This window comes from Terrapene carolina, unplaced genomic scaffold, assembly GCF_002925995.2.
Source record: "Terrapene carolina triunguis isolate 2854851 unplaced genomic scaffold, T_m_triunguis-2.0 Scaffold69, whole genome shotgun sequence".
NCBI classification, from domain to species: domain Eukaryota; kingdom Metazoa; phylum Chordata; order Testudines; family Emydidae; genus Terrapene; species Terrapene triunguis.
The window spans coordinates 37,658,242-37,684,358 of NW_020664420.1; the positions used below are offsets into that span (position 1 = coordinate 37,658,242).

The window sequence follows — 26,117 nt, forward strand, 5'->3', positions numbered from 1 at the left end:
CTGAGTATGCAGGGCACTAAGGATTGGCCCGTCATGATTGTTTGTGTATATCAGTGGTTCTTAAACTTGGGCCACCACTTGTTCAGGGAAAGCTCCAGGCCAATGGGGGCTGCAGGAAGCGGCGCGGGCTGAGGGATGTGCTGGCTGCGGCTTCCCGCAGCCCCCATTGGCCTGGAGCGGCGAACCGCGGCCAGTGGGAGCCGCGATCGGCCTAACTTGCAGACACAGCAGGTAAACAAACCGGCCTGGCTCACCAGGGGCTTTCCCTGAACAAGCAGCGGCCCAAGTTTTGAGAACCACTAGTGTATATCACATAAATAGGCTGTATAAACAAAGCAAATTGTGCTTATCCTACAAAGGTCACATACAAAGTTTTAAAACATCTGTTCTTTGCTGGTCACCATTGTGCACTTTAGCTGATCTGTGCAGAGCTGTTTGGTTTATTTTTTTTGTTTGTTTACAGAGGTCCCCAGCTGTATAATCTGATCAGTGTGGTCTGACACTTTCCCCCACATAAAGTCCCATTGAAGCCAATGGGATCAGATTTGGATTGCGGGGCCTTCCCATTTGGATCAGGTCATAGATTGTGGGGCCAAAGATTGTACTTAACTGTGGTTTGTTTGTATTTAAACATCTGATTATTTATTAGGGCCGACAAGTGTGTGTATACACACGCACGCGCGCGCACACACACACGCATTAATAGTACGTTAATAAATGAATTGATCATGTTCATTGTGAATTTCAACTTTAAAACACTGCAGAAAAGAAATCAGACCTGCATATTATAGAGAAGATAGCTAAGGTTTGACAGGAATATTTCCTACAGTAAAGAGAGGTACAAGAAATAACAGGTTTAACTTTCACTTCCACAACAATTTACATAAAGTCTATGTGGATTGAAGTCTTCAGATTTTACATTACCTCTGTAAATCTCACATATTTGTCTTATGTGAATGTAATATGCAGTTTTAGCTCTTTCTATTGATCCTATATTGTATCAAAAGTAGGGTTACCATATTTGAACTTTCAAAAAAGAGGACACTCCGGGGGGGGGGTGTAGCCCCGCCCCCTAGCCACTCCCTCCCAATTCCCGCCCCCCTGACTGCCCCCCACAGAACCCCCAACCCATCCAACCCTCCCTGCTCCTTGTCCCCTGATCGCCCCTTCCCGGGACCCCTGCCCCTAATCACCCCCCGGGACCCCACCCCTTATCTAAGCCTCCCTTATCTTTGTCCCCAACTGCCCCCTCCTGAGACCCCCCCACTCTACCTGTCCCCTGACTGTTCTGACTCCTATCCACACCCCTGCCCCCGTCAGATCCCCGGGACTCCCACGCCTATCCAACCGCTGCCTGTTCCCTGACTGCCCCCCCCCCCGAACCTCCAACCCATCTAACCCTCCCTGTCCCCTGACTGCCCCAATCCCTCTCCACACCCCTGCCCCCTGACAGGCCACCCCCAGAACCCCTGACCCATCCAACCCTCCCCTGCTCCCTGTCCCCTGACTGCCCCAATCCCTCTCCACACCCCTGCCTCCTGACAGGTCCCCCCAGAACCCCTGACCCATCCAACTCTCCCCCTGCTCCCTGTCCCCTGACTGCCCCAATCCCTCTTCACACCCCTGCCCCCTGACAGGTCCCCCCAGAATCCCCACCCCATCCAACCCTCCTGCTCCCTGTTTCTTGACTCGCCCCCAGCGCGGGGGAGGGAGCGGGGCTGGCCAATCAGGGCCGGCTGCCATGGGCAGGGGGGTGGCTTTCTGGGTGTAGCGGCACAAACAGCTCCTGCTCCTGTTTTGCTACCGGCGTGCTGAAGCTGCAGGGAAGCGGGGGAGGGGCTTTTGCTGCCGGAGCGGCCCCAAGTGAGCGGCTCAATCCGGCGCGGCTGCCCTGTCAGCCACTTTTGGGTCTTTAGATAGCCGTCCGGGGGAAAATCCCGGACATTTTTAGCTTTCTACAAATTCCCCCCCGGACGGCTATTTAAAGACCCAAAAGCCGGACATGTCCGGGGAAACCCGGACGGATGGTAACCCTAATCAAAAGCATAGATTTGTGAAGTTATGAAAGTGCTATTTAAAGAGAGCCACCTTGTGTTCTATAAACTGCTTTAGAGTGGAACGACCCTCATGAAGGTGGAAGAATTTTTTAAACTAAAAAAAAAAAAAATCTTATTGGCGTTTATGAACTGAGGTTTTTTTGATTGTCTAGTCCTTACAGTTTCTATATGAGTTTGATCCAGTGTACAAAGAAACATAAGATCATTGTTGTTCTTCCTCTATAATTCAAATTGAAAATATTTCATGTAAATATTATGCTGTATGAAGCAAGAAATTAACATTGACTGTGTTACATTTCCAGGTTCACTCCAGGTCCAATGAACTTTACAGTATGTTGAGCCTATTTTTGAGTTTGTTTTCCATTTGTTGTTTCATGGTGTGGTCTTGAATCAATAATACCTTGTTTAGCACAACAACCATTAAGAAAAATGGTTGCATTTTGTATAAATATTTTGTATCTGCATCTACGTATATTTTCTACTATGGAAAATGAGCATGTAAAATGGCCCAAAATCACTTTTTCAGCATGTAATATTTTTAATGTTTTCACGTTTCACTCTTTACAAATTTAACTTTGAAAAAGCTTGTTTTATTCTATTTAGTTAAACTACAGTGAGTAGAGAATTCACTTTTTTACCCTGCTGTTTTGTATTTCATTTTGCAGTAGGGACACTCTGAGGTATTCAGATACATAATCAAATATTGTAGAAATAAAATGGAGATTTGAGGATGATGCACAGATAAATAGGAGTTTCTACATTGGGATTTTAAAATCAGCTACCGTTAGCGTCCTTATACAAACCTAATACAGTCACTCAGCTGTTAAAAACCTGATCCACTATTTTAAAAAAATATACAAAAACAAATTGTCTATCTTTCTGCCTGATCTCTTTTCAAGTGCTAACACAATGGGAACAGTGGGTGATCTGTCAATGCATTTGGATTGTCAATGATGGTTTTGTATAAATATTGGGAGGCTAAAAAATAAAATTCACACAGTAAAATATGATTTCATCTGCCTTTTCTCTGCAGCTCCATGGCTCATGCTGTGGTGTGAAATTCTCATTTTACACACTTTGCAGGCGGAGTACATGAATTATGTATTGAGCAAGAGAAATCTCCTGCTTCAAGTCCTATATGCATTTATCCAGGTTCTATCTCTATTACCAAAATGAATTGCAAATGGAGAAATGTTTGATAGAATATAGCTTAACTTCTTTGTTTAGCATTCAGCTTTTTTTCCATAGTAGGCTCTTTAAGTAGGAAGCTGTTTTGATTTTACTGTGGATTTATTTAAAAAAAAAATGAAAAATGTCACAGAGAAATGCCAAACATCAGAACCTTTTTATAGCCTTGATTTGGAATGCAAGGCTTTTTTTTTTTTTTTTTCAGTAGAAATAGCTCCTGGTAATGTTGGTTTCCATCCCTGGCTATTTATTATTCCCAGAAAGCCAATGAATTTCTTTCCTTCTAAAATTCAAAGAAAAAAAATCAAGTTGTAATAAGAGACCAATTTAGCTTGCCTTGTCCTTATGTTTGCTTGTGACCTGATGTATATTTAATAGTGTTTACAGGATCTTGGTTATGAAGTAGAAAATAAGACTTGCCTCATGTTTTAACTTTATCTTGATTTAGTTGGTTTGATTTTTCGGGGGGGAGGCTACAGTTCCCAGAAGACCCTTGTATACTGTTGTTTGAAGGAAAACTACAACTATTGTGCTCAGCACAGCATTTTCATAAGTCACATAATGACATGACATTTTCTGCCATGTATTACAGAATTGAAATAATGATCCTGTAGTTGCGGTTATTCTCCAAAAATATTTTGGGAAAGTTAAAGGAAAACCTGTTCAGGCCTTGAGTTACGTGAGCCCAATAGGGGATGTTTTTCACACATCTAAGATGAACTGCAAAACAGATGAAAATTGACTTCAGTGCAGAAAAAAAATACATTTTAATTCTTTTAAAGAGTCATTTTTCAACCTCTGTGATATGTTCTTATTAGTTGCTGGTTCAGAAAAGCTATTCCAGAATGTAACACCATGAATATTGGAAGTCGTCATTGAAATCATGCACTTAATTTTATATTTGTGGTGTCACAAAATGGTATATCTTTGAAATCTTCAATAAGCCAGAGGAGTACTACGAGGATGTAATGTGGTGGAAAAATTGGTTCAAAGTTCAGTGTACGCTAAAAATGGTCAGATCTAAACCTTGAATCTGAACATATTCTAATTACAGGTGGGCTATTTGAGTTCTTAGAATCAAGACAGCTCGGCCTATAGTTTTGATTGTAGTTCTATCCAGAACCGGAATGGGTGTATTCCTTGGTTAAGATGTGGCTAAATTCTTTTGTGTTACTGGTCTTTTAAGGGGAGGGTGGCGTCTTCCTTCTGTGTCCCCTTCCTCTTCTCATTTTTATCATCCCTTCCTTGAGCCCCAAAATGTAAATTTGGTGGTAGTGGAAAAGAAAAATGGATTGGCCAAACACACCCTCTTTTCCGCATTATGTACCCTCAACCCAGATAAGAGTACAGGGTTGAATGAGCAGCTGCTGCTCCTCAGATGGCTGTCCTTTCTTCTGTGCTTATCTTTCCTATCAATTATTAGTATTATTATTGCTGTGTTGCCAACTCTCATGACTTGTATCATGATTCTCAAGATATTTGATGTTTTTTCTTAAAGTTCCAGCTACTGGAGGCAAGTGATTACAAGAGATTTTGGATTTTTTGGACTTGACTCATGATTTTTCAACAGATGGAGTTGGCACTGTTGTTATTGACAGACTCAGGACTCCCACTCTTTCCGCACAGTGGCCCTTTGTGAGGGGGGACACTTTTTTGGTATTGAATTTAATTGGCTGCATGAGAGTTTGGTTAGGAGTAGGACTGCAGAAACCCAAGAAAGGAGTTAAAAATCTTGGACAGTCCTATCCAGAATGGGGCAAGTAATAAGGATGAAACCGTAACCAGTATTAGCCCTTGAACCTTAATCCTACCATAAAGCAGAGTCATATGCCACTGCTTTACCATTTGTGTACTGAATGCCTTCCCTTGTCCATATCCACAGCCCTTTTTTGGTCAGGAGGAGGAGAGTGGGGACATGCATCACAGATCTTAACTCAGTTTATATTATGTCCTTTGAATATCTTTTTTTAATTGCAAAAAGAACAGGAGTACTTGTGGCACCTTAGAGACTAACAAATTTATTTGAGCATAAGCTTTCGTGAGCTACAGCCCACTTCATCGGATGCATGTAGTGGAAAATACGGTAGGAAGAAATAGATAGATATAGATAGATATAGCTATACATACACACACAGAACATGAAACAATGTGTGTTACCATATACACTATAAGGAGAGTGATCAGTTAAGATGAGCTATTATCAGCAGGAGAGAAAAAGAACTGTTTGTAGTGGTAATGGAATGGTTTCTCTTTTGTATTTTTACTTTTAAATTTATATTTGCCAACTATAGAGTCCTTGAGGAGGAATTCATGCTTAGACATGTTTGAAAAAGTTCAGTTATAAAATAGATGTTTAAGGTGGAAATTTCACAAAAGCACATGCATGCCACAAAGTTAAGCATACATCAAGTAGAGTCATAAACATACTTGGCACTTATTAAAAACATCTGCCTGCCATGCAAAGATCTCATTAACACGTCCTAAACATTAGTAATTTAATATCACTGTGCCCCAGTAAGATAGATAATTATCATCTCCATTTTACACATGAGAAAATTAGGCATGGAGTAGTTAGATAACTTGTCAAAGATCACACCAAAAGGGAGGAAGGATGGTCTTCTGGTTGTTGCCAGACTGGGACTCTGGAGACCTGGGATCTGCCACAACTTCCTCTGTGACCTTGGACAAGTCACTTAATCTATCCTGTGTCTGTGTTCCCTAAAATGGGGATAGTATTTCCCATACCTTACAAAGGTGTGTTGTCAACAAAATTCTTCTATGATTTATTAATGAGTGAAGAGGGCTATATACATACTTAGGCAATCTGGATTCTATTTCTGGCTGTGAAACACTTCCACCTGTTTCCAGCCTGCACTAGCCACAAGACCTTCTGTCCCCTGGCATGCCTGAATATAAATGAGTATATTAATATTTTGGTAATGGTGTGTATTTGGGGTTGTGGGCAGCTTGGAAGTAAATTAGAATAGCCCTAAAGCTGATACCCGTGGTAAATTTACCTTAAAGTAGGACATCTGTGGAGTTTTCCATCTTCCAGTACTCCTTGACCTGTCCCATCTCCAGTAACAGCAAGACTTCACTTGGAGTTATGCTACAAGTTCATTTGCACTGGCAGCTGGCAAATAGATAAGAGAGGTTTTGTAGGTACAAAGGGGAAGACCCTGGGTATTTATGCCGACAGGGTTCTGAGCGGTTTGTCAGGCAGTGATTCTTTGGCGAATGGTGCTCCCCTCCGTCCCTGACAGACCTTCAAATCCCACAAGTTTAATAGATTTTAAGGCCAGCGGGAACCATTACATGATCTTGTCTGACCTCCTGTATACCACAGGCCATTAATTTTCTGCCAGCTACTCTTGCATAGAGCCCAATAACTTGTTTAACTAAAGCATGTCTTCCAAAAAGGAATCCAGTCTTGATCTGAAGACGAGATTGAGAATCTGCCATGTACCTTTGTAGTTAGTTCCAATGGTTTATCAATCTCACTGTTAACAATGTATGCCTTATTTCAAATTTGAATTTGTCTGGCTGTGACATCCAGCAATTGGTACTTGTTATGCCTTTCTCCACTAGATTAAAGATCTGGTGTATTCTACCCATGAAAGTACTCATACACTGTAATCAAGTCACCTCTTTATCCTCTTTTGAGCTCTAAGTATCTCACTGTGTAAGGCATTTTGGCCATTTCTTGAATCATTTGTGTAGCTCTTTTTTGCACCCTCTCCAAATTTTCCACATCTTTTTTAAAAATGTGGATGCTGTACATAGTATTCCAGTATCGGTCACCTCCCTAATCCAACTCTCCTGGTTAAGGATCATATTATGCCATAGCATCACACTGGGAACTCACATTGAGTTGTTTGTTCATTATGACCACTATCTACCTTTTAGAGTCACTGCTGTCGAGGATAGAGTCCCCCATTCTGAAGGTATGGTCAGCTTTCTGTCTTTAGATGTGGCTGTATTAAAACAAATTTTGTAAGTAGGCTGTATTAAAACAAATTCTGTAAGTAGGATCCATTCAATCTGGATTGCTTGGTATGACTGCCCTGTCTTTATCTACCACATTGCCAATATGTGCATCATCCACAAATTTTAAGATTAAGGTTGTAATTCTTTGTGGCAGGGACCATCTTTTTATTGTTTGCACAGTGCCTGTATTGGATCAGTAGTCCATGACTGGGTCTTATATGCGCCACTTCAGTACAAATAATAGTAATATTGCATTCATTTGGATGAATTTGTGGGGTCAGAGAAAGCAATACCACTGCTTAAGATTGGTTTACCTTCTAAAGGGCTGGTTTTACCAGATTTTCCACTTGCATCCTCTGTAGAAAATCCTGAAAGGTTCAGTCTCTCCCTAGAAGTTTTATTTGAATACTACATAGTAAAACAAGCTTAGTAGGGGCCTCAGAAATGTTCATTTTAACTAACAAGTTTTTTTGTGGAATACAGTTCAGTTTATCCATGGTAGGAAATCTTTCTCACAAGGTGAACTCTCAGAATGCTGAGCTGAGCAAAATAGGTATATTTTTTCTTTTTAAAGCGAAGAAAATATTCTCTGCTATTATAAAAGTGTTGAAGAATCTCTTTACTGGCATGGCAAAAATGAAATATTCATATATTTTGACAGAGAAAAGAAATGGCTGTACCAGAGAAAAAAGCTTCTACTAAACAAGATGTGTCCCTACTAGACTTGGATGATTGTAAGTAATTTGGTTATATAACATTATTTATTTCTTTAAGAATGTGATCAAAGAATCTTTCATGTCAACAAGATAAATTCCTAATAATTTCCATACATTTTAAATGGCTGAAGTAATGATCCTGTTCATTTATCATACCAATTAACTGGCACACTTATAGATATTAGTAAAATCACATACTTGCTCTTTTAAATGTGTAATTTGAAATTTGTGCTTGTCAAGTTTAGAATTCTGTCAGAAAGTATCTTTTTTTAATGTGCTAATATTTGAAACATGCATTTGTTTTGTGTGTCTTGACTTCATTTACCACTCAAGTCGAATTATTGCCTCAGGTGTACCTTAGACATTCCTTAGGATGTATTGATTTAGTCAGTCTGGCAGCTAATTCAACTACTATAGAGAAGACATTAAGAATTAAAATTTGAAGACCAGATAACAATGCAGTACTGAAAAAAGATGGAAAGATCTGGAACTGTTTTCCTGTCTAAACCCTGTAGTGTGGATTCTTTAGGATTGTATAGGTCTTATTTTCAGACTCGTTCCTGAAAATGAAATGCATACAGAAGTCATATTTGAGTCAATGAGAGACATGCATGTGGAATTTTTAAAAGATTTATGTCTATTGTCTTTAATTTTCCAAACACCATGAAAGAATATGGCAGTGTACAGGTAGCACAGAAGTAATGAGTATGAAATACACAGGAAGAGTATGAGAGTAGCAATGGGGAAGAAGGAACAAAAGACTATTATATCAATTTAGAAAAGGAAGTTATATTGAACATATGACGTAATAAAATCAGTAAAGTTGATTTATTACATTTTCTTAGTTTCTGTTGGACTCCCACAGTCATTCTTCAAAGCACTTTACATTAAGTTCAAACTTTTTGGTAAATATGAATTTCACATTGGGAGTTTGCTATTATCTTCTGAGATATACCAGGTTAATATCTTCCTAAATTTTAAAAAGTGCTTGAGCATAACTCAGCTAAATCAAGATGCTAACTTAGCATACATGCTATTAATTGAAGTATTTAATTGCCTTTAACAATGTATTTCATTTTTAAAAATTGTTAAATCCACTTTTATCAACTGTTCTTTTCCTGCAGTCAATCCTGTGTCAACTCCTGTAGCAGTTCCCACTCCAGCTATTCTCTCTCCAAGTTTAGTTGCTGACCTAGAGGGTTTAAGCTTGTTAAGGTCATCAGTCATTGATGTAAGTAATCTTTTTTCCCCAAGAAACCCCAACTAAACAAAAACAAATGCACTCAATTTAGTTGTTTCATGTGTTTTTGGGGAAGTCATTGTTGAAAGTACCATAACAGGTACTTTTTTAAAGGATGTTGCAATTTCTCAATCTAGAATCTGTAGACAAATTGAACAACTTTTCCTGATCTATATTTGTGGCAATTGGAAATTTGGGGAAAGGAGGGTATGAATAATGAACATTTAGAATGGCTGCCTTCACTTGGTATTGTACAACTGTTTTAAGTATGGGCTCTTGCTCAGTCCTTCCCTTCCAACTTGGCTTTCTTTCCAACCCCACGGAAATTTACACACTTACAAATCAGAACCAAACACGCACAAATCCAGTGAAAATGTTTCTAAAAATTAGAAACTAGAAATAATTGCTTGATGCTGGGTCCAGGAAGAAAGGAAAAACAAATTGCCAAGATACCAAAACATTTACACAGATAGCACCGAATAAAAACATGGGGACTTAGTATTTCTCAGCCTGATGCTTTACCAGTATTTCCTCCACCGAGTCCTCTTATCATGAAAGGAAGCAAAACTAAAAATTGACTACTTTCAGTTATTGACAGTTTGGGATGGCTACAAAAAGTACAGACACAGAAAATGTTAAAAGTGGAAAGTGTATAAATTTACTATTAAATGATGTGCCAGTGCCCATTATCCCTATCCAAGACCTTATATAATTACAATTCCATACAAGTGACAACTTACATTGTGAAAGGTAAGAGGGCAGCATCTTCTTGTGCTGATGCAGCCAAAGTTGGCATGACATCACCGTAGCTATGTAATGTGTGTCACTTCACCTCCCTGGGGTTGGGTCTTTTTATATACTGGGAGTTGTAGCTATCAGTATAGCTACATCAGTGCAAGTGCTGGTGTACTGCACCATTGGTAGAGTTTGGACTGTGCAGCTACATTGGTGTAAGGCCATTGAATTGTATCTTCTGCTAGTGATAAGAAAGTGTATTGACTTTCTTTGTCTAGCTTTTCTGCAACACTGAAGAAAGCCACTAGAATTCAGTGACTCTTTCCCTTAACACCAGAGCTGTTATGTTTGTCCTGTTGTTCTCATTTAGGACTGGTCTACACAGGGAATTTGACTTGACCTAGCTTTCCAGAATAACTATTCTGGTGCCACAGTTCTGGAATAACTGTTCCATGTGGACACTGATCCAAAATAAAAGTGACTTTATTCCAGAATAGAGTATCCACACGGGGGAGTTATTCTGGAATAGCTAAATTATACCAAACAAGATACTCGGGAGTAGTCATTCTGGAATAGTTATGCTAATCAATTTTCCCTATGTAGAGAAGGCCCCAAGTATTTTTAAACATTAAACCATTCAGTAAGCTACAGGTGTCTATAATGGGCAGTAACCATATGCGTGTTTTCCAAATAAATAGAATAAATAACAGAATTATTTCACATCATTGGTTTCATATCTTTTTCTGTTTTGTTATTATGCATGTTAGTTTTGGAATGCCCTTTTATACTATTAGTGTCAAGTACTTCTATTTCTTTTTTCTGATGCTTCATTAAGGTCCAATCCAGTTCCCATTGGACTCAATAAAAGTTGGATCAGGCCCTTGATGATTGTTTCTTGCAACATGTACTGGGTTAATTCAGGTTTATTAATTCACGTGAGTTGAGGAAGCATCCTTGATTAGCTGGCTGGTTTTTTCATTTCAGTATTTTATCTTGTCTCTTCTTTGTTCACATTCCAATGGAAGATGGCAAAGCTATAGAAATTAATTAAGCCTCCCAATATCCTTGTGAGGTGGAGGTGGAATTCCCATTTTACAGTTAGGTGTAGCTGAAATTATTTGAAATTTACCTTTAAGAAATTTCCCTTTTTGTTACTTTTCAATATTTAATCTTAAAAATACATCTATTTTGAGAAAAAATGTATTTAATAAATACTTGCAAAGTTCCATATATTGATACCGGGGACAATTTCCATGTGATAGCAGAACTGAAAAAGAAGTTGGGTTCTAAAAGATGTACTTCATGCACAACTGTCTTCCTGGTGTCAGAAGACCATGTTAGATGTCATAAGTCGATGGTTCTCTTCCAGGGGGTACCTCAATTCATCTAGATATTTGCCTAGTTTTACAGCAAGCTTCATGAAAAGCACTAGCGAATTCAGTACAAACTAAAATTTCATACAGACAGAATGAGAAAGTAAGCAACTTTTCAGTAATAGTTTGCTGACACTTTTGTATTTTTATGTCTGGTTTTGTAAGCAAGTAGTTTTTAAGTGAGGTAAAACTTGGCGTATGCAAGACAAATCAGACTCCTGAAAGGGGTACAGTAGTCTGGAAAGGTTGAGAACCACTGCCATAAGTGACTCAGAGAAGGCTGGTTTTCTTCTGGGTGTTCTATTTGCTGGACCTTACACTCAGAGCACATAAGGAGAGACCGAATAGCAGGTGTTCCTGCTTAAAGAGGGCCTTGCAGCTAAATCTTTGGGTTCTGGAACATCATCAGATCCAAAAGCTGAGGCCTATTTCAGCTCCAGTCACCTTTTCTTGCAAGACTATGGTGCCTAAAGGATCCAGAGGATCAGGATTTTTGTCAGTTCTGATTCTTTTCCATTGGAGTCTCCCATATTATGCATCAAAAACACCGTCTGTACAGTTGGCAACTAAGAAGCCTAGGATCACGGTGTCGGTTCGAAAGACAAGAGAAAAGATAGCCACTGTTAGCAGTGCCAAATCCCATGGGTCAGATTTATTGGATCCATCTGATTCAGACATGGCCTTGCACTTCTGACTCTGAAACCTAAGCCAGATCCATGATCAATCTCAGCTGAGGAGTGTGGAGCTTAATCTCTTTCCAGATCCAGTGCTTTTTAAATTTGCAGGAACAGCACCATTGTCTGTTCCTGTTTCTACGCTATCCTCCAATCTGAAAAGGACTATTACTATGGTTGCTGATGTTCACTGTTCAGCTTCTGAGTTGATTCAAGCAAGAGATCTATGGGGAAAGCAAAAGAGAAGCTTTGTCAGGTTGTAGATCTGCATCTCTTTGACTTAAAAGAGGGGTAGAGAAGAGGATACTGAAAGTCTTTTTCTGGTTCCATCTTTGTCCTCCTTCTCCCAAGACTGCTCCAAGTTCACCAAGCAGATTCTCACCTTTGATGTCAATTCGTCCTCTGGTGCCATTGTTATCTCACTGAGATCTATAGCGAGTCCTCACTTAAAGGAGGACAAAGGAAGAGTTAAAAGGCCTGAACCATCCAGTTTTGTACCACTGAAATCTGGTTCCCTCAATCTTTTGGTCAGTTTGTACCTTCTCCTATGAATATGTTCTTAGATCCCAGGTATTGGAGACTGGCAGTCCTGGACTCCAGGGTCTTATTGAGCTTGGCCTCAGAAGGTTTTGAGTTATCCACCTCACGGATGGAGAAGCGATGTCCTGACTTACAAAAATTCAGTGGTGGTGGAATCTTCAGATCCAGTTTCACTGAATCCATCTGCTGCCCAGATGGTGTGCCCGATGACAAGGATGAGAGAGCTCCTCTTTTTGAGCTGGATCACGTGGTTATAGTCTTTGATTCAGATTTGTCAACTGATCAACAAATGGATGTTGCCTCTGCTTAGTCTCCTTCTGAGAATGCTCTGCAGTCCATGACTTTGTGGATTGTCTGGCATTCAGTTTGATCCTGAACAGCCAGGAAGTCAACATTGGTCGCATCTCAAAGAATCAAGTTAGATGGCATTTCTGCCAACTGAGTTCCAGACGATTTGCCACCTTTGTTTGGAATTACAGTCTCAACCCTCAACTACAGCCTGAATATGCCTAAGGTTGCTGGGTCATATGGCTGCCTGCATACAGGTAGTCCAATTCGCCAGGTTGCAACTACATCCTCTTCAGATGTGGCTGAACTCATTTTGTCCGAATTACCATCCCTTGGACAGTCTGATCTAAATTCCTCCACTGAGCCTGGATTCCTTACGATGGTGGACAGTTCAGGGCAATGTGTGCCATGGCATTCCCTTCACTTGGTCTCTGCCAACCAGGACTATTGTCACAGATGCCTCCTTAATGGCTTGGGGAGCCCACCTGTGGCTGCTGAAAGTTCAAGAGCTGTGGTCAGAACAGGAAGCTTCTGTGGCATCTACAGTGCCTGTCGGACCTTTCAAGATCACAGCAGGACTCAGCAGGTCTCCGTTTGAGCGTCTGGCAACTTCTTCCTTCTCCCTTTTGTGTCAGATTAGGCGAAGGTTTCTAAGGTTTCACATCTAAGGGTATGTCTACACCCAGCCGCTACTTCGGCTGCTGGCAATCGAAGTTCTGGGTTCGACTTATCGCGTCTTGTCTGGACACGATAAGTCGAACCAGGAAGTGCTCGCCGTCGACTGCGGTACTCCAGCTAGACGAGAGGAGTATCGCGGAGTCGACAGGGGAGCCTGCCTGCCGCGTGTGGACCGAGGTAAGTTCGAACTAAGGTACTTCGAACTTCAGCTACGTTATTCACGTAGCTGAAGTTGCGTACCTTAGTTCGATTTGGGGGTTTAGTGTAGACCAAGCCTAAGAAAACAGGGTAGTTTTGTTTGCCCATATTTAGACGAGTGGCTGCTAAAGTCCTCTTCACAGGCCAATCTGCTATTTCACATCAGCTTTATAACCTCCCTCCTTATCGATTTGGGGCTGCTTCTGAACATCAGAAAGTCAAATCTCTACCCAACTCAGAGAATTCATTTAATAGGCTCTATACTGAACTCAGTAGCAGGAAGAGCTACTGAAGAAAGATTTCTGAAGATAGAGCAGTCTGTTCAGAGGTTTGACTCTGTCAAACCGAGAAAGTGATTTTTTTTATTTTTGGATCTCATGGGCCTTATTGCAGCAACCACTTATGTTACTCTATTTGCTCATCTCAGAATGAGGTTGATGCAGCTTTGGGTGTCTCAAGTTTACAGACCCAGTCTAGACAGTCTTCAGATGTTAGTAACCATGCCTCAGGATGTTCTAAATTTGTTTCTTTGATGGACAGACAGGCCAAATGTTCTCAGAGGTGTCTTGTTCAATCCGTCTTCACCATCTGTCACAATAATCTCTGATTCATCCAAAAGGGTTGGAGAGCTCATCTGGGTCACTTTACAAGTCAAGGTCACTCGATGCCTCAAGAAAAGATCTTGAACATAAGTGTTTTGGAAATAAGAGCCATTCATTTGTCCCTTAGATCTTTTCTTCCTCACATAGGGGAAGTTTGTTCAAGTAGCGGCAGCCAATACAACCACCATATATTATATCAACAAGCAAGGAGGCGCTCATTCTTATCAGCCATGTGCTGAGGCAGTCAACTTATAGAATCTACATTCTTCACAATGTCTATCCACTGGCCCTGCAAGTAGGTGGGGAGAGCAGTGTCTTGGCGAATTGGATCAACGTGAACAGTTCTCAGATGCACAAATGGTCCCTGAAGGAGCAAGTGATACAAAAGATTTTTTCCAGTTTGGATTTACTGGTGTAGACCTGTTTGCAGCCAGGTTCAACAAAAAGTCCCATCTCTTCTGTTCAAAAGTTGCCACGGGCAATCAATTAATCTTGGACACTTTCCTGCTGCATTGGGGAAAGGGCCTTCTGTATACTTCCTCCCACTTTCCATTAATTCAGAAAGTGGCAAAGATGATGCCTGGAAAGGGCAAGGATGATCTCTATGCCCCAGTTTGGCCAAGACAGCAGTGATACATGGACCTATTTCAGCTGTCATTTGGAGTTTGCAAACATCTCCCTTTGTTTCCAGACCTGTTGTTGCAGCAGCAGGGTGGGATCCTTCATCCAGATCCTCAGTGTTCTCATTTGATGGCCTGGTTATTGGACTTTGACTGATCTTGAATAGTTCTGTCCCACATTAGCTCAGTTCAAGAAAACAATCTACAAGGAAGTGTTGTTACTTGAAAAGGACTAGATTTATTTATTGGATGCGGGAAAAATCTAGTTCCCCAGTTACCAGTTCTCTTCCCTGTATTCCATAGTATTTAATGCATGTGCAGACTGAAGAGTGATCTGATTCTTGCTTAAGAATTCACTTGGCAGCTCTTTCAGCGTATCACATGTTACCGATAACAGATACAGTTAAGATTTATGAAGGGATTGTGTGTCCCATTCTGAGAGAGCTGGGGTATTTAATTTGGTTTTATCTATGCTTATGAAACCACCTTTTGAACCCTTGGCAGAGTATTCTTTATTTTATTTGTCTATTTAAACAGTATTTATTATTGCTTTAACATCAGCCAGAAGAGTGAGCAAATTATGTGCTCTGATGGCTGATCCAGTATTTACTATTTTTCAAAAAGACAAGATGGCTCTTAGACCAGATGCTGGATTACCATCAAAATAGTACACCTCTACCTCGATATAACACGGCCCGATATAACATGAATTCGGATAGAATGCGGTAAAGCAGCGCTCCGGGGGGGGGGGCGCTGCGCACTCCGACAGATCAAAGCAAGTTCGATATAACACGGTTTCACCTATAATGCGGTAAGATTTTTTGGATCCCGAGGACAGCGTTATATCGGGGTAGGGGTGTATCTGAGTTTCATTTTAATCAGTCGATTAATTTACCGGTGTTTGCTCCAAAGCTACATGCTAATAAAGGAGAATCTGCTTTACATATTTTAGATCAGCGGTTCTCAAACTTTAGCAACCCGAGGACCCCCATTTTGATTTAAAAAATTTTGGGGACCCCCAAATCCTCCTGCTCAGCCCCAGACCTTGCCCCCACTCCACCCCTTCCCCCAAGGGATACCCTGTAGCCACCAGCTGCTGCAGGTGGCTCCTAACCCTTGTGCAGTTGCCCCCCTTCAGGCGATGTGAGGATCTGCAGATCCCCATTTTGTCCTGGATATTTTTAGTAAAAGTCATGGACAAGTCATGGCTTCTGTGAATTTTTCTTTTTTGCCCATGACCTATCCGTGACTTTTACTAAAAGTCAAGATTTAAGATAATTTTGTCATGATAAATTTTTTGAGACAGTCATGTATTTCTTATGCCTTGAACACCTGTAGTTGTGGAATTGTAATTAAAAAAAATTCTCTGATGCTGTCTGCACTGCTGGCTCCAAGTCAAAGTGAAAAATACTAACAATTTGCTTCACTTTGTAGATGAGCTCATCAGTGGCCTGGGGCAATAGGGAGAGGAGCAACAGTGAATCAGAGACATCAAAAGATAGGGGGATGATCAGATGGAAGAGGTAAATAGTGGAGGGTAAACAAAGGATGAAGTGCAGCACAGTTCTGTTCTGATCAACTCTTCCTGAAACATGGACAGAGTGGGGAACCAATCTCTTCTTCTCGGTTCCTAATTCTGGCATCCCCTACTTGTCACTAACTGCAGTAAGTAGCTCTCGCATATCAGATTAGTTTTGAGAGAGGGAAGGGCAGAAGATCAAAAAGTCAGAGCATGACAAAATTCAAATATATAGCTCTATGCAATCTACCTCAAACGTCTCTCTGCAGCTTTGTGATGCAGTGTGGAGGGACTACAGTGTGTTTAGAGTAATGCATTTCTTGCACATCATTCCAACAGCTCATCTTAACTTCTGCAGACTACCTCTTTGCAATTGAGAGTTTTGCACAAATGGAAGTCAAATAACAATAAATAAGATACTTTAAAGAGATTTATAGAGATTGCTTATCGGGCCCAATTCTGTCTTCCAATCTGTGTATTCATTCCCTACTTGACTTTTATGGGAGTTGTTTTGTGATTTAGGAGGCAATGAAAATGAAACTCTGTATGTAACTATTGTGTTCAAATAAATTGGAGAATATTGTAGTATCCACTGTACCGTTGGTTAAATAATTGTGGTCATCTATTATCCAAACTACCAGCCACTTTCCTAAAAGTAAGTAAGTAAAATAAAACAACTTTCTAGGCATTGTGTTGGTTGAGTGTTCCTTTTTAACATAGTATTTTGAATTTAATTTGTGAGAATTAGTTCTGAATCACAAGTATAATTGTAACACTTCAGAGAACTTTTTTCGTTTAGTCAGAGAGGATGAATTTAACTGTAGGGTACATGCCAAACTAACACTAAGAAATTAATTTATCATCAGGGAATGGAGAGCAGGGTGTAAAAATAGATAAGTACACTATATGACCCTAATAGCAAAGAAATGTAGCAGCCACTTATCTTGGAATATGTCAGTCTATTATTCAAATCATTCAGCGCTGTAATTGGATACAGCCTTTATAAAACCTATCAATAAAGCCTGTTTCTCTAAATTCATAACTGCTAACGTTATTGAAAGTATAAATACAATGCATTTGTTACAATAATGCTAAGGATCTCTTTAAACCTACAAAAACAAGGTTGCTTTGAGTAGAAACTGCTATAGTTAACACCCTCCTTTGTCTGTTCTGTAGCTCCTTTGTTTCAACTGAGTGTGTGTGTGTGTGTGTGTGTGTGTGTGTGTGTGTGTATATATATATATATATATATATATATATATATATATATATAGTTTGGTACAGGGAAGATGGAAAGTCAGAGAGGCATAGATACCACTGTCTCATTGTTAGAGATAAAAACTCCTGGATTCTAAAGCTCATTCTACCACCGACATTCTGTGACACTTGGGTATATCACTTGGCAGCTTTGTACATCAGCTTACCCTAAAATGGGGATATTTCCTGACTTGATGGGAGTGTTAGTTTATATTACTAATCATTTATATAGTAGTGTAAATGCTTTACAGAATTCAGAAGAGTTGTCTTTTCTTCAGTGAGTTTACAGTCTGATATGGACACTTAAGACAACTGTTTAGTTATGATATGGTATGGAGAAATCAATACTGAGGAGATCAGCATAGGAAAGACTCTTTTGGAGAAGTGGTGAGTGGGTACTTGGCTGACAAGAAGTGGGAGACTCTTCAATGCACAACCAACTAACGAGAGAAGGAAATGAAGGGAACAGTAAGGAAAGATGACTGAGAGCAACATGAAAAGTGAAAATGGTTAGGAGGACAAGATGTGAACAGGAACATAAATGGGGCAAGATACTATACAAAGTGAGACATGGTGAAGTAGTGAGCAGGGAATGTGCTTTAGCAACTGTGACAAAGAGTGGAGACGTGTGCAGTGGGGAGTCAGAAAAGAAGGTGGCTTTGGTAAGTCAGTATTTGAGGTAACCAAAGCAACAGAAATGTTTGAGCAGTGGAACATTTGAAGAAAGGGCGCATTTTGATGCTGTCTGGGGATGAGAGGACAGGTTGGCAAAAGATAGGGTAACTGTCCAAGAAGACAGTTCATGAGCCTAGAAGTTGAGGAAGGTAGTGGATGGTGAGAAAAGAGTCGATATGACTGGGAAGGAATGAGAAGAAAAGATGCATTCTGTTTGAAGAGATTGATTTTTGAGATGGTGGAGGAACATTTAAGAGCAAATGTGTGAAAGACAGATGAAGATGTAAGACTGCAGAGAAGTTGAGGAACAAGAGATTTGGAAACTTTTTAGCATAAGAGGTAGCTGAAGATAATGTGAGTGAATGTGGTTACCCAAAGGGAGGGTATAGAGGAAGAAAAGGAGGGGATGGAAGACAGAACATGGAAGAATGCCAATAGTATGGGGGAAGAGAAACCTCTAGAGGAGATGATGGAGTGGGGAACAAATAGAAGAAGCAACAGAGAAAAGTGGCCAACAGAGAGCAGAAGTGGGGGGACTGATCATCTGTGTAAGAAGGATGATAAGGAAAAAGGTCTCTCAATTTCTCAGTGTATGGCTTTTAGATTGTAAACTTTTCAAGGCAAAGTCTGTCCTTGTTTTTGTACAGTGCTGGCCATATTGTATACACTAAATAAGAAAGGAGTAGCAATCAAGAAGAAGGAAATACTATATTGGTTTTGTTAGGAAGAGAATTTTGTTGTGAATGGTGAATACAATTCTAGTTAATTGAAATGGAGAAAATTCAGATAGGTGAAGATGAAGTAGTTGTTGGAGACAAGAGTTTAGGCAGCAAATGTAAGTGGCACATTAGGATTTTGGAGGTAAAAGGGAGGAAGAAGATAGATGGAAATGTAGGTTGATCTGAAGAATTTTTTTCCATATAAAGGAAGAAAATGAAACGAGAGTGAGTGGGAAGGTGATAGGTTCATGGTATAGGGAGACAACTGAAGGGGATGAGAATTGGGGTGAAGTAGGAGAGGATGAACTTGTAGGACAAGTCGGAGGAGGATGAACACTCTTGCTGGACAGTTGTCTCAGTGTATATTTGAAATAATTGGAAATATGATGGGCAGAGCATAGGTTCTGGAAAATGTATGTTAAGGAGAGAGTGAAAGAGAAGTGTGAGAATTGTCAATACAAATGCCTATTGTATATTAGAAGTAAAGAAAGAAGTCAGAGTTGAGAAAAAACAGAATGGACTTAAAATGAAGGCAGGTTGGGGTAGCTGTGGACATTTCTCCAAATGTGCCTAGCAGCATGAGAAACAAGTGTGGTGGTGAATGCACTGGAGAGCTAATTCTAGGAATTAGAGAGGATGACAAAACTTTCTAAGAGTTGACAAATGGGGGGATACTTGAAAATAAGAGATTATTGAGTACAAAGAAAAGAACAAATTCCAGGAGGGAAGAAAGACAGATGAGCAGACAAATCAGAGGGTATGAAGTCTGGAGTTTACAGTCCTGTGATAATTAAAGTTAATGATCAATTAACTCAAGATAACTAAGAAGTTGTAAATGCTAGTCTGGATATGCCACAAATACTTATTCAAGGAAACACATATTTAGTTTATTCTAGAATGTGTTCTAGGTAAACTACAAATGCTTTTGTCACCCATTGTGCTTGCTCTTAATGTTTAACACAATTTTTGTTGTTTGATTTTCATTGAGGAGTCTAAAGTTCTTAGTATTGAACTGAAAATAGAAAAATAATTCTATTTGATGCAATAACTACACACCCTGAAGCTGATTATTGGCCATACAGAAGTATGGCTATGAGCAGAAAGGGGCTATGTGCAAGTGACACTGCTTTACTTACCAGGTCTTCTCTCTGGATATAGTCAGTGTATTCTGCTTTAATAATAACTGTTAAAAATAAACATTTACTGTTTTATTTTCTCCTGCCAACACTAATATAGGTATGGGAGAGTGAGCTGGAATCTTTTCTGGCTTGTGAATCACCTATGGAACTGGTGATAATACCAGTTTCAGAGCTTTATTAATGGCGATGGTACACAGGCCAGAAATAACAGAATCTGACACTTTTATCCAAGGCTGAGTTGCAGATCTATCAGTTGGGAGGGGTGGGGGACCCTTTCATTTGTAAATTTAGCTCACTTGATGTGGAAACAATTGAGAAATAGTAAACATGGAATCCCTGAATACAGTACTAGTTTAGAATTCTTTTTAACAGTAGGAGCACATTTGACAGGGTATTTTAATATTTTGATTACTACATTCAGAGCCATGCTAGTATTGCCTATGATGATAATTATACAACTCAAAATTTTGGCTGTCCAATTGGATTACTTTATCTGCACAGGCCATTTATAATATGCCATATGTGTGTACATTATTGGCAGAGTTGGTTAAAACTGCTTTTGTAAGGGTATTAGAGTGGTTCTTTAGGCCTGGTCTACACTGGGGGGGGGTGTCGATGTAAGATATGCAACTTCAGCTACGGGAATACCGTAGTTGAAGTCGACATATCTTATTCCAACTTACCTCCCGTCCTCACGGCGCGGGATCGATGGCCCCCGTCGACTCCGCTACCGCTGCTTGCTCCGGTGGAGTTCCGGAGTTGACAGGGAGCACATTCGGGAATCGATATATCGCGTCTTAACGAGACGCAATATATCGATCCCCAATAAATCTATCACTACCTGCCGATACGGCGGGTAGTCTGGACGTACCCTTAGAGACACAAGGTGGGTGAGTTAATATCTTTTATTGGACCAATTTCTGTTGGTGAAAGAGACAAGCTTTTGAGCTTGCATAGAGCTCTTCTTCAGTTCTGGGAAAGGTACTTGGTGTCGCAGCTAAATATAAGACTGAACATATAAGGAGTTAACACATGTTGCAAGGGACCATTCAAGGTGAAGTGGGTAGTTAATACCTCTACAGTCGTAGGACAAAGGAGGGTTAGTGGGTTACAGATTGTTGTAATCAGCCATAAATCCAGTGTCTTTATTAAGACCATGATTTTTGGTGTCTAGCAGAGTTCTGGATTTAAGTTCCCAGGCTTGTCTTTTGAAGGTGTTGTGCAGGTTTCCTTTGAGGATGAGGATTGAGAGGTTAAATGTGGGGTGATAGTTTTATGATAGTGTTCACCCACAGGTGATATGGTGTTTTGGTCTTTTATAATTCTTCTGTGCAAGTTAATTCAAGAGCATAGTGATTGTCTCATTTCACTGACATAGTTGTTGTTGGAGTATTTATAGTGCTCTGGATGAGTTATACCACATGTAGTGATAGACAAGTGAAGGACCCGTATATCTTGAAAGGTGTTTTGTGGAGGTATGGATCATTGTAGCTATGGAGATATGTCTGCAGGTTTTGTATCTGTTATGGCAGGGGCTGGTGCCACTTTGAGTTGGTGAGTCCTGGTCTCTGAGGAGCTTGCTTCTGATGATTAAGTTGAGTTGTTTGAAGGCCAGAAGAGGGTGTTTGGGAAAGATTTGTTTCAGGGTATGGTCCCCATTGAGTATGTGTTGCAATTGTTTAATGCTACCCTCTGCAAGTTCCAATGTGGGGCGATAGGGGGCATCAAGGGGTGTGCAGTTGGAGGTGTTTTGTTTTGTTTTTTCATGTTTTGAATGGGTATTTGTGTGGCCCGTTCCATGATGTGCTCTACTACTCTGGTGGAGTGTCCTTGTTTAGTGAAGGCAGTTTTAAGTGTGTTCAGGTGTGTATCCTGGAATTTCTCCTCTGAGTGTGTTCTGTGGTATGAGTTCCTGGCTGTAGATTACAGATGTATTGGGGTGATTACTGGATTGGTGAATGTGAATGATCTGAGAGTTTCTCATATATAGTTATCTTTAGGGTTCCATTGCTAAAGCTGATAGTGCTGTCCAGGAAATTTATGCTGGTGTGGGAGTGTACTAGAAAGTGTGTTGGATGGGTGGCTGTTGCTGAAGTTGTCTTTGAAATCTTAGAGGGTGGTTAGGTCATCTGTCCAGAGGGTGAAAATACCACCAGTGTACCTCAGGTATATCATTGGTTTTGTTCTGCATTTGTCCAGAAATTCTCACTCGAGGTGGCCTATCAAGAGGTTGGCATACTGGGAAACCATTCTAGTGCCCATGGCTGTCCAGAGTAGGAAGATGTGCCATAATCTGATTCTGAGGGTCTCATTCTAATCTCTAATAATTAGAGGTTCGTTTAAACCCTGAATCTTGAGAGAGATCCCTTCCAAACTCTGTTAGTATTAACCATTATAACTTCGAATATTCTTGTTATCCATATAAATGTCCACTCCTTTGAATCGTGCTAAATTTTTTACCTCAATGATATCCTGTGGCAGTGGCTTCCATGGTCTAATTATGCATTTTATAAAAAGCATTTCTTTTTAATCAGTGTTGAATGGCCCCTCGTTATGAAATTAGGAGAACAGAAGCTAATGACCTATCTACCTACCTTAATATCATTCATTGTTTTATATACTTTTAACATGTCCCCTCTTATTTGTCTTCTTTCCAAGGTAAACAATCCTGATCTTTTCAATCTTTTTGTATGACAGTTTTTCCATGCCTTTGTTTAGAACCCTGCAAATCCGTGGATATCTGCTTCATATCCACGGATAGCCGCATTCGTGGATGTGCATATCCGCAGACTATTTTTGCAGATAGTGGATCAGATGCAGATACAACCGTGCAGGGCTGTACTCGCCAGTGGCGCCTGGCCTGCGGCGTTTGGCTTGGGCAGCGCAGGTGGTGCAGCATATTCGGCGGCTAGTGGCTGGGGCTGGGCGGCAGGTCAGAGCCAGGGCTGTCCAGAGCCTGCTCGCCGCACCGCTTCCTGTCCAGCAGCTCAAGCCCTTTGGGCAGCACCAGCATCCCCATCATGGCCTGGCCCGGCAGCACTGACCGCACTCCCAGTCCCGGGCCCGACCTGCTGGCTCCTGGTCATCAGGGCCTGCCCCGAGCCACAGGGATTGGAGCAGGTGGGGCCCCAGTGCCCCCCCCCCCGCTCCCCTGTTACTAGTCCTTGTGAGATGGCTTTCTGCTGCAGGTGCGGATACAGATAAGACGGCTAGCAGATCGTGGGTCGGATTGTGGGTTGATCCTGGCAGATGTGGATCGGATGCGGATCCACATTTTTGTATCCGCGCAGGGCTCTAACTTTCTTCATTCTTGTTGCCTTTCTCTGAACCCCTTTAACCTTGGAAAATACTTTTTGAGATGGGATGACCAGTATTGCAAATAATATTCTAGCAAAGGGTGTGCCATTGATTTATATAATGGCATTATAATAATTTGGTATTATTCTCCATCCCAATATTTATACATTCTAACATCTTGTTTGAGTTTTGATCACAGCTGCACATTGAGCAGAGGTCTTCATTGAGCCCTCCACAGTTGTGTCCTTGTTCCTTTCCTGAGGTGATAGGTTCGTTTAGAACCATATAAGATGTTTGAGTAGTTCCAGTGTTCCCCTACTCTTATATGTTGCACCAGCAATTTCAGTCTGATTAGTATAAAGACTAACTTAAATGAATTTTACAAATGTCCTATTAATATCAGTAAGATATCTAGAAAAAGTTTGTAACTATGAAGCAAGAGAAAAGGGTAATCAGATCTTATGTTGCAAAAAGTAAGCAGCTTCCTGTGCAGGTCACCCAAAATGCAGCTCTGCACAGATGATTAGGTGTGACTGACTCATGTGAGGAAGCAGCATGATGGGGTGCATATGGAGCATGGGTTCTATTGTTGGCTCTGTCTACTTGCTGTGTGATTTAGAGAAAGTAACACTCCCTTAGTTTTCCTGTCTGTAATGATGCTTGCTCACTTTGGTAAATTACTTTGAGATCTATGGAGATATAGACCTGATAGATTTAGCTATCAGCAGGTATTAGCCATTGCCATAGGTTATGTCTACATTTGGAACTGGAGCTTCGATTCCAAGTTTGAGTAGATGTAATCATGCTAGCACCCTTTGAGTGAATATGCTAAAAATAGTAGCTGTGGTGGCCCGGGCTAGCTGCCCTCCGTACATATGCACAAGGTCTGGGTGGACTTACAGTTAGGGCGGCTAGTCCATGCCACTGCTTGCCGTTGCATATGCTATGGTGGCTACTTGGCTATTTTGGCTGTTAAATTTGTTAATTTAAAAGAAGCTTCACTTTGGGAACTCTTCTCCCAAAATTTTATTTTCAAAATAAAGTGCTTAGTTTAAACATTTTATGTTAATTTTCAAAGCTGTGAGCATGATTGTTCTAACTTCTGAATCAAAAACAAATTCCGAATTAAGGTCCCAATCTTATCAACACTGTCAGGCACAGTGTTTACTAGTATGGGTAATCTTTTTGACTTAGTTGGGACTACCTGTGGTAGTGAGCACTGTGTTTTGGTAATGGGTATTTGCAGGACACGGTCTTTTAAAAAATATAGTGATAGATATATTAAATCTTATATATTGGATTTTAATTCCATGTTTTAATTGTCTGAGAAACCATGAAAACATGACTTCAGTTAACTATAGTGCAGTGGTCCAGTGTGACTTCAATACTTCTTTATTAAAGAAGGAAGACTAATATTAGTGCAGCTTCATTCAATTGTTATATTTTAAATAAGTGAGATAACATCAAACTATCAAAGAACATAAAAATATTTTAAATCTATTACATGTCCACATTGTCTCTGTAATATGCAAAATCTGTCATCTTTTGCAAAAGTGATGCATTGTTTTAGTACTGTTAGTGGGATACGCCTTTCTTCTCTCTCAGCTCACCACCAAAAATAATGACCAATCCTGTTTCCTCAAAAATTAATTTGTGTTTTGAAATACATTATTATGTATACATAATATAGTCTGTAAAAGAATTTAAAGTAATAGTGCTCTTCTTTAACACAGCATTCAAAATTTACGTATACTGCTCCTTTTTTATATAGTCTTGAAAATATAGTCAACATTAGATTTAAAAAACAAATGTTAATAACAGTTTTGGATTGCATGTTTAGATCTATAGCAGTAATGTATTTAAAATGATAATCTCTTAAATAGAGATGGTGTTTCTGTTTCTTGTCGTATCCAATGTGGCTCACAGTGAGAAATCCAGAATTATATTTTTGGATTATTTTGTCAATAAAACCCAGCTCTTAAAAATTTCAATCACATCTTTCTAAGGTAACATTTACCTCCTCACATCTTTAGCAGCTATCAGACATGACATGGGACATATTCATTGACCCTAAAAATTTTCATCAGAATCATGCACTGAAAAGGGGCAGCCCCAGCCAGACAAGAGGCTCATTTCAATTTTAACGGCTGTAATTAAAGGTTAATTCACTGAGTCAGGATTAACGAGGAAAGTACAAATGATAGGCAAGCAGCTGCCTTTATAATACAGGATTAGAACAATGCAATTACAATAAGAATTAGAAAAAATCAACTTCCTGAAAAGGTTCTGTGATGAGCGAACTGCACTTTTTTGCTGTTAATTGTGGTACTTAAACATGAGGACTCAGTGCAGCACTGTTATTTTTTTATTGTAATAACACTTGATCAACAGAGTGTCTACTAAGATGTTGTGCTAAATACAGTAACAATTGATTTTTTTTCAATGTTTAATACTGTGTTCCATGGCAGTAATGTTTCTTTAAAAAAAAATAGCCCCCCCCCCCACCATACATGGTTTTTTAGAACTCTTTATGATTAAAGACTTATTTCTGTTTGCTCCATTACAATCACTTATTTTAGTCACTCTTGGAACAACTTTAAATGAACTTCAGAGGC

The 26,117-nt window shown here is 40.1% G+C and overlaps 1 protein-coding gene across 1 annotated transcript in view; it reads left to right on the forward strand.

The window, feature by feature from the left end:
- The window catches only part of AP3B1 (adaptor related protein complex 3 subunit beta 1), a 238,077-nt gene that overhangs the window by 148,964 nt on the left and 62,996 nt on the right, over positions 1 to 26,117 (forward strand). The window contains exons 20-21 of the mRNA XM_024194104.1: positions 7,894 to 7,966; positions 9,073 to 9,179. Of these exons, the coding sequence (XP_024049872.1) occupies positions 7,894 to 7,966; positions 9,073 to 9,179 (180 nt within the window). The remainder of the gene's footprint in view (positions 1 to 7,893; positions 7,967 to 9,072; positions 9,180 to 26,117) is intronic.